Source organism: Miscanthus floridulus, chromosome 3 (genome assembly GCF_019320115.1).
Source record: "Miscanthus floridulus cultivar M001 chromosome 3, ASM1932011v1, whole genome shotgun sequence".
Lineage (NCBI taxonomy): Eukaryota > Viridiplantae > Streptophyta > Magnoliopsida > Poales > Poaceae > Miscanthus > Miscanthus floridulus.
Genome location: NC_089582.1, coordinates 42370576 through 42383803, shown reverse-complemented (window position 1 = coordinate 42383803; position 13228 = coordinate 42370576). Strand labels below are relative to the sequence as shown.

General features: G+C 39.5%; 1 protein-coding gene across 8 annotated transcripts; it reads right to left on the bottom strand.

Moving 5' to 3' along the window:
- Positions 1–6708: 6708 nt before the first annotated feature.
- LOC136545552 (uncharacterized) lies at positions 6709–9813 on the bottom strand. Of its 8 annotated transcripts, XR_010781090.1 has the most exons (5): positions 9467–9813; positions 8721–8828; positions 8531–8632; positions 8269–8454; positions 6709–6955 (listed from the first exon to the last, which is right to left on the bottom strand). XR_010781090.1 is itself a non-coding variant. In XM_066537555.1 (4 exons), the coding sequence occupies exons 1-4, from the start codon at positions 9602–9604 to the stop codon at positions 6923–6925; spliced, it is 456 nt and encodes a 151-aa protein (XP_066393652.1). In that variant the 5' UTR covers positions 9605–9811; the 3' UTR covers positions 6709–6922. The 8 variants fall into 8 exon arrangements, 6 of the variants coding, with proteins under 6 accessions (XP_066393652.1, XP_066393653.1, XP_066393654.1 ...); XR_010781089.1 differs by lacking the exon at positions 8269–8454 and having other exon boundaries at positions 9467–9805; XM_066537555.1 differs by lacking the exon at positions 8721–8828 and having other exon boundaries at positions 6709–6952; positions 9467–9811.
- Between the last annotated feature and the right edge of the window lie 3415 nt (positions 9814–13228).

The window sequence follows — 13228 nt, the reverse complement described above, 5'->3', positions numbered from 1 at the left end:
TTAAGAAAATGATGAATGAAACAAAATAAAAAGTTATCTTTATAATAAATATATAGCTATAGTCTAGGTAATTGACGGATATGATATGAGAAGGTAGCATATGCTTGAGACTCATGGGTAGCATATGCTTGATCTAAGTCTAGGTAATTGACGGATATGATATGAGAAGGTCTGAGCTGTTTGTTTATCTTGTTCCAAGTGACACTAAATTCTAGAGATTTATCTTTTGAAAAACACAAAAATGCTACATGATCAGTTCCCACCAGAGCCATACATGTTATTTAGGCTAGGAAAACTTCCATATATATGATGCTTGCTTTTGCATTAAGTTATGCCAAGCTTTGTTGACCCTTATGAGATGTTTGTCATGCTCTTAAAATCAAAATCATGTACACACCACATATACCAGCTGCTCCTACACTGGGAGTATGCAAAAACATGTCTTTCATCTAGATCCACCCAAAAATGTTCTACTCCTACACTAGGAGCGAACACCAAAAACATGTTTGTTAGGTTTTCCATCCACCAAATAAATGCTCCAAATTCTTGTTGCTATCTCTCAAAAGTTTTGTTGCAGAAAAGAGGTATGGGGCTATGCATAAGTTATTCATAAACAAAGGAAAGAAAAGAAAAAAAGAGTTGAGAAAAAATGGATAAGTATCCGAGATATCTAAAACAATGGGTACTTAGATGCCCGCCTGAAAAAAGAGAGATGAATAAGATAGCCCCTGCTCTCTAGCAAGTGTTTCCAAGTTTCAAAAGAGAGATGAGTTTTCAAGGAGCAAAGTAGAATTAGGATTAGCCACCATATATATCCACTATATATTCCACACTCATGCACATCTTGATTTGATTGTATGAATCAACTCTATTTTGATCCATTGTTTGACTTCACAATATATGCATTGCAAGTATGCTCTATGTTTTTCCCTACCTATGAACTCCACATAAGCTTTAGTTGTAGGAAAAGAAAGGCATACATCATTATTGCCTTGGTGAGGAACCACAAATACCATATATGTTAAGAGATTTGAGAGTGTCATACAATGGAAGCTTCGATTTTTTTTTTTGAAAAAAAAACTCTAGAATAATAGTTGAGCAAAGAACATGAGGCATAGTGCTTGACTTAATTGTTCTATCTTTCGATTGCTCAAGACCGAAGTGAAGGCTAAGAAGCCCCATGGTTGAAGGTAATATGGGTAAGTATGAAGTCAGATCGGTTTATTCTAATCCGGAGGAGAATTCTTGTTTGAACGCATATGTACTTTTGAGGAGTGAAAGCATCGTAGCAACTGTTGATCCATTTTTGCTAAGGGACTAGCAAAGGTTAAGCTTGGGGGAGCTTGTTGACAGTAGCTGTAACACCCCAGTGTTAAGCATGGCATTTGGCACTTGCATTTCATAAGCACAAGCATCATCTAAGCATTCATGAACATGAGCATATGAAATTTCATTTCATTCTTATACATTATCGCATGAAATGTTGATTATATATATATGCTTATGCTTGTAATCATGTATGACCAATGTATAAAATGGTTGTAAGGTCATAACAATACCTTAGATACATTTAGGATGGTAAATGGAATAACTTTTGTATTCATGACATGAACCAATTTTGCATCTAAGTGTTGGGTTACCTTAGAATGCCATTTTCATGATGCTAGTTTGACCAAAGTTGAATAGTAGATTAGATTGTTTGCATGGCTATGTGACCTAAATAAAAGTTGTAGTTCACATCAAGGGTAACAAACTTTATTTAAGGGTCATGAGCTAAATCAGTGCCTAACTTGGTCAAATAGAGCTCACAACTTTCAACTTAATGTTGTTTGTAACTTAGAAAATTTTTCTGTCTTGAAGCTATTTTTAGTTTCAATGTAGCCTATTTTGGAGCCTTATAATTTGAAAACCATTGCAATTTAGATAAAAACTCCTTTAAGCAATCTTATAGTACTCATGTAGCTCTACACTTTGTATTAATGAAGTTTTCACTAATTCACCACGGTTTGGGAGATTTGGAGGTTTGAAAATCGACTGCACTGCGCCGTCTCACGGGAATGTGTGACTACACCGCATGCACCTGCCATAGCCGTGAGCTCTAGCTCTCCATGGCTAACCTTAGCTAGACCCTGTCGTTCCCCTCTAGTACTTGTTTCCGCACCTCCACTAACCCTAGCACCATCATCGAAGATGGACACTCATCACCCATCACCGACTCATCAGAGCGGCGATACCACCGCCATGCTCTGTGTGCTGCCGTGCCGCCCTGCATGTGGCCAAGCTTCACCACCGCTCCATCGTCGCCCTAACCTAACCTACTGATGTTGTAGTCGCGCTCGCCTAGACATGCCGTCGTCGGAGACGATGAGTCCACCACTGTGCACCATCGCCGAGCCACCATGCTCGCTGGCGAGGTCGCTCCGATGGCTAGCCAAGGGTACCAATGGGTGCGCAAGGGTCTGGGGAGCACAACGCCGGTGACGCTACCGCTGGTGACCTCGCCGTCGGTCAACCGTGTGCTCTACTCTGGTTCCACTGATGAGTAGGGCCGAGTTGACTACGGGACCCGCATGTCAGCGCCTGAGGGTGTATAGACCGGGTGTACCAAGCATTTAGGGTTTAGTTGGTTTTAGAATTATTTTCACAGATTTGAATACAAATTTCAAAATTTCATATCTGGAGCTAGGAGTATCCAAATGGGGTGAACCAAATTTTGTTGGATTTATCTTGAAGTCTACTATTTGATAAAAATATAAAATCTACTGTTTATTGTATTTTTTAGGATAATTAAATTGAGTAAGATAAGTGCTTTTAAATTAGATTATATCTTGTAAAATGCATAACTTGAGCTAGGAAGATGATAAAATTATGATTCTAATTTTGATGGTCTTGTGTTGACATGCTCTAGCTAAGAAAAATACTAAACCTATAGTCGGAATAATTGAGATATGGTCTTCATATTTAATCCTAATTAATTGCTAGTTTCTAGTGAAATTAAATGGGTAAAAATACATAACATATGATCATGTAACTTTTTATACAATATTCTTGTGATTGGAGGAAAGCAAGAAAAATATTAAATATATTGCTTGACACTTTTTACTATGCTAAACTATTTTTGCTAAACTAAGCATATGTAGCTTATCATTTTGGTAGAGGTGGCTATACTTATCCAACTGGCATGAAAATTATGCAGTAGATCATTAGGGTCATTTGTAGACTACTGTAATTTTCTCATAATTTTTTAAGTACTAGAAATATTTATCCTTTAAATCACCTTATTATATAAGGAAATTGATAAATGAATATAAATAAATTAGTTAGGCATAACCATGATGTTTTCTATGATGCTTATGATGCATATGATCTGTTAGTTCTATTAGTTAGGCTTAGAAGTAATTGGTTATAGGCTGCTAGTCAATTATTGCTTTATAATTCAACTAGATGGCACCATGCATAGTCTCTATTGTGGTGGTAAATTCATGATGATAATGAGCTTTTCTGTGAAACTTGTTAAAAAAAGTTGTATATAACTTACTTATCTAACTTGTGTTGAATTTTCATAGTCATAGGACTTATGTTTCGATAATTATAGCTGTTAGAAATTTGTGGTCAGAAATACTTGTTCTCTAGATAGATCTAAAATATGGAATTGTTTGACCTAGATAACTACTGAATCACCTTAAGATGATTAAAAAGAGTTGTAGGAAATTTCATAAGCTTTCCATAAAGTCCACAACCATATTATTTAGATGTGTATAACTTCAGTTATGATCAAAACAAGTGGCTGCTATCTTGCAGTCCAGAAAATTGCTTAGATAAGAATTTATTTAATTACTAGAGAAGATATACACCTACTTAGTAAAAGAAAATTTATCTTGTTATCACCTTAATGCAATGCTATTGAGAACACTTATGAGGATGCATTTCATCACACCATATCATATCATGCATGTCAGTATATATGCATTCGTGATATCTTATTTCATGCTCATGCATTTAGGATCGTCCGAGGGGATCACTCTATTGGAATTCAATGAAGAAGAAGAGGAACATCAGGAGGCACCTCAGCCCATAGCCCCAAAAGGCGAGGAGCTAGCTCTTGAAGACCTACCCGAGTGCCCAGATCATCGACCAACTTCTTTTCTCAAAGGCAAGTCCCGGAGCATTTTAAGCCTTCAATGTTTTACAAAATATCACTTGAGTCCTTTATGTTTGATGCATTAGATTATAAGAGTTGAATTGAAAACACTTGATGCATAGAACTACCTTGTCCAAATAAATATATTTTTAACCCTATGTAGGTCTAGGATCGAATATATGCTTAGCCATGCTTAGACCGGTAGAAGTCAGGTGATTTCCTGTCACCTGTGAGATATAGGTGGATACCAGAGCACGGTTAGCTATATTTGCTATTGTGGAAAAAAACCATGGGGTAATGTAACAGGAGGTTGGACAGAGTCTTTGCATAGGTTGGTTCATGTGATTCCGTCTATGCCGATTAAGGACCATACCATTGTTGGAACTTCTGTTGAGATTGAACGCATGCCTCTCACTTAGCTGGCTAGATAACTCATTCTGACCATGAAGTCGAGTAGCTCAACTCAGGCTAGGCCCCGTTCTATTAGAGCGAGCAGTCTTGATGGTAGTAAGGATATGCGTGGAGCTAGATGCGAGCCCAAGGGCAGGGTAGTCCTGATCATCCTGGTAGCTGGTTGTGCGACGCAGATCGAACCCGCAAAATGTGTACCTGAGTTATACCAAAGGTGACCTAAGATGACCATTGATCTGGTTTACCTGGGTTTGTATTAGGAATAAATTCCTAGCTGGTTGAAATCGATTCGAATTGTCGTCTCTCCCAAACAGTGAGAAACTTGGCTAGCTCCAACATTGTAGTAACTGGATTATGGAATGATGGTTATGGTGAACTTGGAATTTTTACACCGGCTATGGTGACTACTGTAGGCTACTAAATGATATACCACATGTTTGGCATAGGTTAGTTGCTAATCTAGAGATGAATAGCTATAATTAACTTGATGACTGAATTATAAATGTATAACTGAATTAGTAGCTTTTCATGCAAAATGTTGTCAAGCTAGCCCCACTTATAAAGCCTTGCATGATCCTTGGAGTCACTTTCTTTTTGTTTTATGATGGGTAAGTTTAGCTAAGTACCTTCTCGTACTCATGGTTTATTTCCCAGTTGTTGCAGATGGTACAGTCTATCATGGCTACTGTAAGAACTGCTTCTATCCCACCATGGACAAGGAGTAGGGCCCTGGCAAGGCATCTCTCATTAATTCCATCTATCATGCTTTTGTGGTTGTGATCATGGACTAGCACTGTATTGGAACAATGATGTAAGGTGTTGGTTTTCAAACTTATTGCTTCCATGACTATTTTATTTGAACATGGTTTGTAATAACTCTTAATCATACTCTGATATATGACGTTGTATTTGTGAACAGATGTAACATGTGGCATGTCTGTTGAATCATGTACGATCTTGGTTGTATGTTGACGGTTAATCAAGCCCTTTCGTGGTACTCGACGGACTACCGGGTTTATATGGGCTCAAGTATGATAGTGTTACTGCTTATGGGCTGCCATTGTACTTGTGCTCTTATAAATTAGACGGTTCTGCTACAGCTAGTATCAGAGAAGATTCAATATTAATTGCCACATGTGTCTTTAAAACAAAGGTTTTTATTTTCCAAAACATGTTTTTAGAAACTTATAGCTATATAGATAGGTGTTTAAATATAAAGTTTGAATCTAGAGTGTGCTAGTGATCACTTCCTTTATGCCCAGTTAAGGATTTCAGGTGGCTAATTAAGTACTAACTTGGGGTTTTTACTTTCGTCGTCCATATGGCGTGCTATTATATGGATGCCATTCACTCACTACAAACTTCTAACCCTTGCGCAACGACGAGAAAACGTTGCAATAGGCCCAATTTTGTTGCAAAAGGTAGTTCATACCACGAAATCGCGTTCGTTGGCAATGGTTGCAAAAAGTCACGTTGCAATAAGAACTTGCAACCGTTGCTAGTTTGGTGTTGCAAGAGTTAGCTTTTCTTGCAACGTTGCCAAGCATTGCAATAAGACGTTATCGCAACATTCATTGGCGTGGCAATACGAGCACTTGCCACGTTCGTCTTCGTAGCGAGAGGTGGTAAATACAACGAGCGATAGCGTGGCAATAGATTTTTGTTGCCACGCTATAATTTTGTTGCTTAAGGTGTTGTTGCCACGATTGTTGTGTCGTGGCAAGTAAATCATTTGCCACGCAAATGTAATCGTTGCGAGAGAGTATACATTATTGCCACGCTTGTCTTGGCATGGCAATAGTATCATTTGCCATGCAAATTTATCCGTTGTGAGATGCCGTTCATTATTGCCATGGCCGCGTTGTCGTTGCAACAGTATCATTTGCCACGCAATTTTATTCGTTGCGATATACCATTCATTATTGCCATGACCTCAGTGTCGTTGCAATAGTAGAATTTGCCACGCAATTTTATTCGTTGCGGAAGATTAATTATTATTGCAACAATAGTCATGTCGTGGCAATAGTATTATTTGCAACGTAAATAAGTCTGTTGCCATACAACATATTGCCACGCATCATGGCTCGTAGGTATAGCTTTTATTGCAACGCTAATAACATTTAATTTTGGTTTAATAAATCATCATTGCAAATCAATAAACCATATCAAAAGCAATTGCACCCACATATATTAATTATAATTAATCATTCAATATGTTGCCAAACCCATGAAATAGTAGCTAAAATCATAAACGAGTGTACAATTAACTCATTATTTGACAACTTTTTACAAACTTCCTAACATGTATGCAGCACTTGAGAAATTCCTAGCAGCCCAACATGTCATCTCCTCGGCTATGTCCTCGCTTGATTATGAGCCTCCCACTGAAACCTTGTCCACCTACTGCCAAAAGAATATGATTAGGATATTAGAACAATATTAAGTTTACTAATTTTTGCACAAATGTAAAGAGATGAAGATATAAAATGGTTCTAATTTCTAATTTCATATACAAAAGCCATCAACCAAGCTTTTGCATAGTTGAAGTTCTACTGCAATTCTGCAAATGAGCAAATGTTGTCAGTCTAGTTGCTGCAATTCCTTTTTCCATGAAAAAGATGGAAGTCATGTTCCATTGTTCCAGAACCACAAACATATGAATCAATTTCTAGTTTTACTCAAATTCTTACTATATGCTTATTACAATTATGTTTTCCATGAAAATAGCATTCTGTGTTTTCACAATAACTTGATATTTTGTTCTCTACTTTCTCAATCTTTATTTTGGTCTCTGTATATCCCTCTCTTTTCAGAGTTTAAATGTTGTTCAAGATGTCAGCAATCCTTACTCCTTGGAAGCGTAGATGGCTGGGAATTTTAGCAAAATTTCATTGTAAGTATAGGTCGATTATATAAGTTCAATTGACTTTACAAATGATAATCTATATTTTTTTTTGCAGGCTACATACTGAAGGCATGGTTTTATTGGGTAATACAAGTTTTTGTAGCAGTCTAGCAGACACATGCAGCTGTGTTCCATTTGATTGCATTATAAGATGTATGCATTCTCTTTTGCTCTTTATAAATTCTGCTAAAAGAAGCAGAGTCTATCAGCAAGCCTTGGGGAGGGATGGAGAAGAAAATACGGCTTTGATCCTATCCATCGTGGCCTTTTCAACGGATCAGATGCAGCTACTACATATGTTACAGTAGCAGCTGCCTTCTCTGAATTTTTAAGGCAGCAGCAGTTTAGTTGATTAGAAAAATCATAACTTGAGTTGTAGACAACGAAAAATTATATTCTTTAGCAATACGGAAAGCCCATGAAATTCTCTACATCTTTCTAGTTATTTGTTAAATAAGATTCTACAGTTATCATGGTCAAAAAACACAAACACCCACTGCTGTCTAGACCAAGGTCAAAACCTGACCGGCTACTTTCAAAATTCATAACTCTAATTCTCTAGGTCTAAAATCATGACCTTTCACAACGACAAACATCTCTAAACCCTCTACAACTTTTGTATTATCAAGTATCACAGAAAAGGTAGATTACTACTCAGAACAACTCACCCAATCAAACCTGCACAAGTTGCAGTTTTCAGCACGCATGTTCAATGTATTTTCTACATTTCCTAGTTCAACAAGGAAGGTCACATTTGATAAAATTTCATTAAATCATGCAAGAATTTAGATTCCAATTAGCTGGTTGTTGCCTTCCTCCTTTTGGGATTATTTCTTGTCCTATTCATCAGCTGCTGTGAAGGGATATATGTCTTCGATGCAGTCACATTTGCAGTGTTTTCGTTGAAAAGAGCTCTGCTAGGAGGTGTAGTACTTCTAGTGGAGCGAGTAGGTGCTGGTGCACCTTTTTGTACGGTGACAATGCTTCTAGGCTGAGTCTACAAACATCAAGTTGTTTGATCTATTTTAGCTATAGTTTAAGGTACATGGAACATAGTGAAATAATATCATTACCTCCTGTAACCCATCTTCATTTTCATTTTCATGTCCACCGGTCTCATCTTCCTCTTCTATGATTGGTGCAACTTGTGTACTGGCATTGTTTTGCAGGGTACTCTATACATACAAATATTGGGGGTAAAAGATTAGGCATCACAATCATAAGATTATCAAGAGTACAAAGGATAAAAAATTATTCTAATACCATAATCATAACAGCATGCCCATTTGCTAGATGACATTCAGGCTGAACACATTGTGCCTAACAGCAAGGTCATGCATCAAAACAGCTGTAACTTCCACATTACCACACCTGGCAAAAAGATCACAATTTGGCTCATTGAATACTTGCTTTCTAAATGAAATAATGGCAGAGGTAGCTTCTAAAAAAATCCCAGGCCTTGCATCGTACAAGTAACTAGTTCATGTTTACTTGACACTATAAATTAAACAAAGGCAGAGGTAGTTTCAGAAAATTTGGTCAGTGTCTGCAGAGCTAGACTTTCTTTTGGCAGAAGTAGCTAGTTTATGTTTACTCCATTAATTTTGTATCAATCTATCAAATCATTTACCTATTAATTAGTGTGGTTGAGTGGGTTAGAAATGCATCTAATTACACTGACAAAAAAACTACTCAAACTTCCATCTGAAAAGAAACAAAAACAATGGTTAACCGATGCATTGATTTGTGTTGTCACGGAGACTACATTCAATCCCGAACAGGAATACTTAGCAACGAATCTGAAATCTAAATCGCATAGGGCTGGACTAATCTACTAGAGTTGTGAGCACCAGGACATCCTTCCCCTCCTCACGACAGAACAATCACATGCTTTCCTCCTCTTTCTTAATGAATCCAACACCACTTCTCCCAAAAATCTGAGTAGACGCACGTGCCATCAGCCGGGGCATGCCCTAAGCTGCCAACAGCGGGAGGAAGAGAAGGCTCACCTGGATCTTGTGGAAGTCGAGAGAGCTGGAACTGCACGCCACGTCAGGAGGAGCGCGAGGTCGGGGACGAGCTTGACCGGTAGTGAGTGCCAGGACACCACTGTTAGCCGGGATGCCGTGCTTCAGCTGGGCAGCCATGGAGTGGCGCAGCAGCAGCGGGGGGCGGCTATAGCCACAACGCACGGGGAAGACCAGAAAAGGAGCTTACCCTGGCGCATCTGCCGACGAACACGGTGGCGAATCGAGTGGTGCTCGGTCTAGGCTTGGCAGATACGGTGGTGAGGGGCGGACGGGAGGAGTCATGGGGTCGTGGGGAGGAGAAAGTAGGGTTGCAGCCGGACGCTGCTTTTAGCTCGGGTGGGCACAAGGTCGCCGTCGGATTAGTTCGGGCGGACGAGATCTTCTTACCAGTTATTTGGGCCTCGGGGAGATATGGCCTAGAGCAGATTCTAGAACCAAGCTCAGGTCTTGGGCTGTAAAAAAGATTCAGTATTTTTTTCAAATACATATTATTTTTTACCTTTTGAATGCATATTACTATTATATTTGTGTTTTTACACAAACTATAATGCAAAAATAATTTATAAATTTTTAAGGAAATATTCTAGTGTGTATAGAATTATTTTCATTCGTTATTGAGGACACAAATTATTTATGATAAAATAAATAGGCAAATGTGTGTGTGTGTTTTATTTAAGTGAACTTAACAAGTTCAAGTGTGCTATATGAGTAAGTGAACTTAAGAATAAAGACTTAAGCTTTAAAACAAATACACACTTCTATTTTCCATATATGTTTACGTGAAAACTTCAAGTGTACATGTTGAATGGTCAATATATGTTCAAGTGCCATATGTGTAAATGCATATATACTTTAGCAAAATATAAACACTTAACATTATATTCAAGTCTAATAAGCATATCATGTTTATATTTAAATAGCTAGGAACCATTTTCTTGGGTGCCAACCTCCAAGAAACTAGGGGCATGTTTGGTTTACGTTTTGGACCTGACATGGCTAGTCAACTAAACTTGGGCAGCTAAAGCCTAGCTTGTGCAATGCAAGATGCATAGTCACCTCTGAAAGCATCTAGGCCTCTAGTTGGATTTCGGTGATTAATGTCAATACAAGATTACTATGACTAACGTGTGTTTTGCAGAGGCAATTAAGTTAGGTCATGGTAATGGAGATCGATTGGGCAATCGAGGTTGTCATGCCCCTACGATGGAAATCGTTTCGGTTTTTAAAGGATGGACGACAAGGTTAAGGATAACTAGTTCTAAGTGTCGATTGGAGTTGGAGAGACACTTAGAGTAGTTTAGGACTTTATTTTTCCTTTGGCTGTACTATGAAGGGGGGTATGAACGGGTAGCTTGACCTAGTTGAGTCTAGTGAGTTAGGTGTGGTGCACACTTGTTTAAACTAGCTCTAGGTAGCTCCTATGAATGCCCAAGATCCTATGGAGCAAACTTCATTCACATATATTCGAATGTTGGAAGTGAATGGAGGGTCAAACACTGACTGGACGCTAGCTCTGGTGTGTCCGGACGCTGGCCGCAGGGTCTGGTCAGTTCATTTGACCATGAAGAACAAGTCTGGAGTGACCGGATGCTGGAAGGTCATGTGACCGGATGCTGAGGGCTAGCGTCCGATCGACTCCAGTAAGGGTCCAGACTTGGGAAAGAGTGACCGGACGCGTCCGGTCAGTGGTGACCGGACCCTGAGTATCTAGCGTCCGGTCATTTATAGTAAGCATCCAAGAGCGACCGGATGTGTCCTGGTCGGTACTTGACCGGACCCTAACAGCGTCCGGTCATCATTTGAAAACTGTTCGCGGGTTGAACTGACCGGAGCGTCCGGTCAAAACGATCGGAGCGTCCGGTCATCCCACAGAAGCTCATAACGGTTCGTTTTTCAGGCTGCCTTATAAATAGAGGCTCCACTCGTGAGTGGAGTAACTTTTACTCATTCCAATAGCTGAGAAACACGTTTGTGAGTGCTAAGAAGAGCAAGGTCCTAGTGAGGTGTTTGTGATTTGAGAATCCAAGAGAGTAGCCTCACTAGCAAATCAAGAGTAGCAAAGTGTGCATCCATCTTCTCATTAGGCTTCGCGTGGTTAAGTGAGAGTTCATGCTTGTTACTCTTGGTGATCGCCATCACCTAGACGGCTTGGTGGTAATTGGGAGTTTGGTGTTGACCCGGCGGAGCTTGTGGGTGACCCAACTCAAGTTGTGAGCGGCTTTGGGTGATTCACCGCGACGGAGTGTCGAAGAATCAACCCATAGAGAGCACTTGATCCTTGCGCGGATCAAGGGAGAGCTACACCCTTGCACGGGTGCTCCAATGAGGACTAGTGGGGAGTGGTGACTCTCCAATACCTCGGTAAAACATCGTCGCGTTCCTTACTCTCTCTATTTACTTTGAGCACTTACTTTGAGCATTTACTTTGAGCAATTCAATACTTGTTTTACATCCATAGAATTACTTGCTAGAGTAAGTTTGGAACTTAGGTTGTGAGGTTGTTGTGCATTAGTTTGATATAAACACTTTTCTAGGCACAAGGGGTTAATTGGGCTATTTATAGGATTTGATTATTGCAAGAGAATTTAGAATTAGCCCAATTCACCCCCTCTTGGGCATCTTGATCCTTTCAATTGGTATCAGAGCCTCGTGCTCACGTTTTTAAGCTTAATCGCTTAGAGCAAGATGTCTCACGGGGATGGACCTCCTCCTATCTTTGAGGGAGATGATTTTCCATATTGGAAAATCCACATAGAGGCATACTTAGAAGCTCTAGATGTTGGAATATCTAAGAGCCGCCTCTCAAGGGTTCCCAGCACCTAGGAATGCCTGCACAACTTCAAGGTGATGAAGTGAATTATGAAAAATGGAATGCAAAGGCTCGCAACACCATCTTTTGAGGCCTTTGCAAAGATGTGTTCAATCGTGTAAGGAACCACAAAGACGCCCATGCACTATGGTCGGACATTTGTGCGCTCCATGAGGGAACCAAGAGTGAGTGTGAGGAACGCTATCATCTTATGATTAAAAAGCTAAATTTTTTTGAGATGTTTCCCAAAGAAAGTGCTAATGAGATGTATTCTCGATTAAATGTTCTTGTAGAGGAAGTCAATGGGCTTGGACTCACTCAAATGTCACCATTCGACGTTGTGAGAAAAATCTTGAGTGTCCTCCCCATTGACAAATATGGGCACATTGTGACCGTGCTACATCAAGGTGATCTTTCCGTCGCTACACTGACACAAATCTTGGGAAAGATCAATGCTCATAAGATGTACATGCACATCACACCACAAGATGGCTCATCCTCTACAAAGAAGAAAGAGAAGGACTTAGCATTCAAAGCAAGACTTGAGTATGAGAGCTCAAGTGATGAAGATGATGAAGAAAGCCTTGCCCTCATGGTGAAGAAGACCACCAAGATGCTAAAAAGGCTAAACAAGAGTGGCATCAAGTTTGATGGCAAGAAGAAGAAGTTCTTCACTAGCTCAAGAAGAAAGCCAATCTCCGAGATGGATTGCTACAATTATGGCGAACTTGGCCACCTAGCTCATCAATGCACGAAGCCCAAGAAAGACAAGTTCAAGATTGATATAGCTACCTCATGTGATGATTTAATTGATGAAAGCATTGAGCATGGATCTAGTAGCAAAGGCAAGCAAGTGGTTGAGTGCAATGACTATGATGAGTATGTCAAGCTCAAGAGTGACAATGAGAAGCTCATGAAAGATCTTGAAGAGA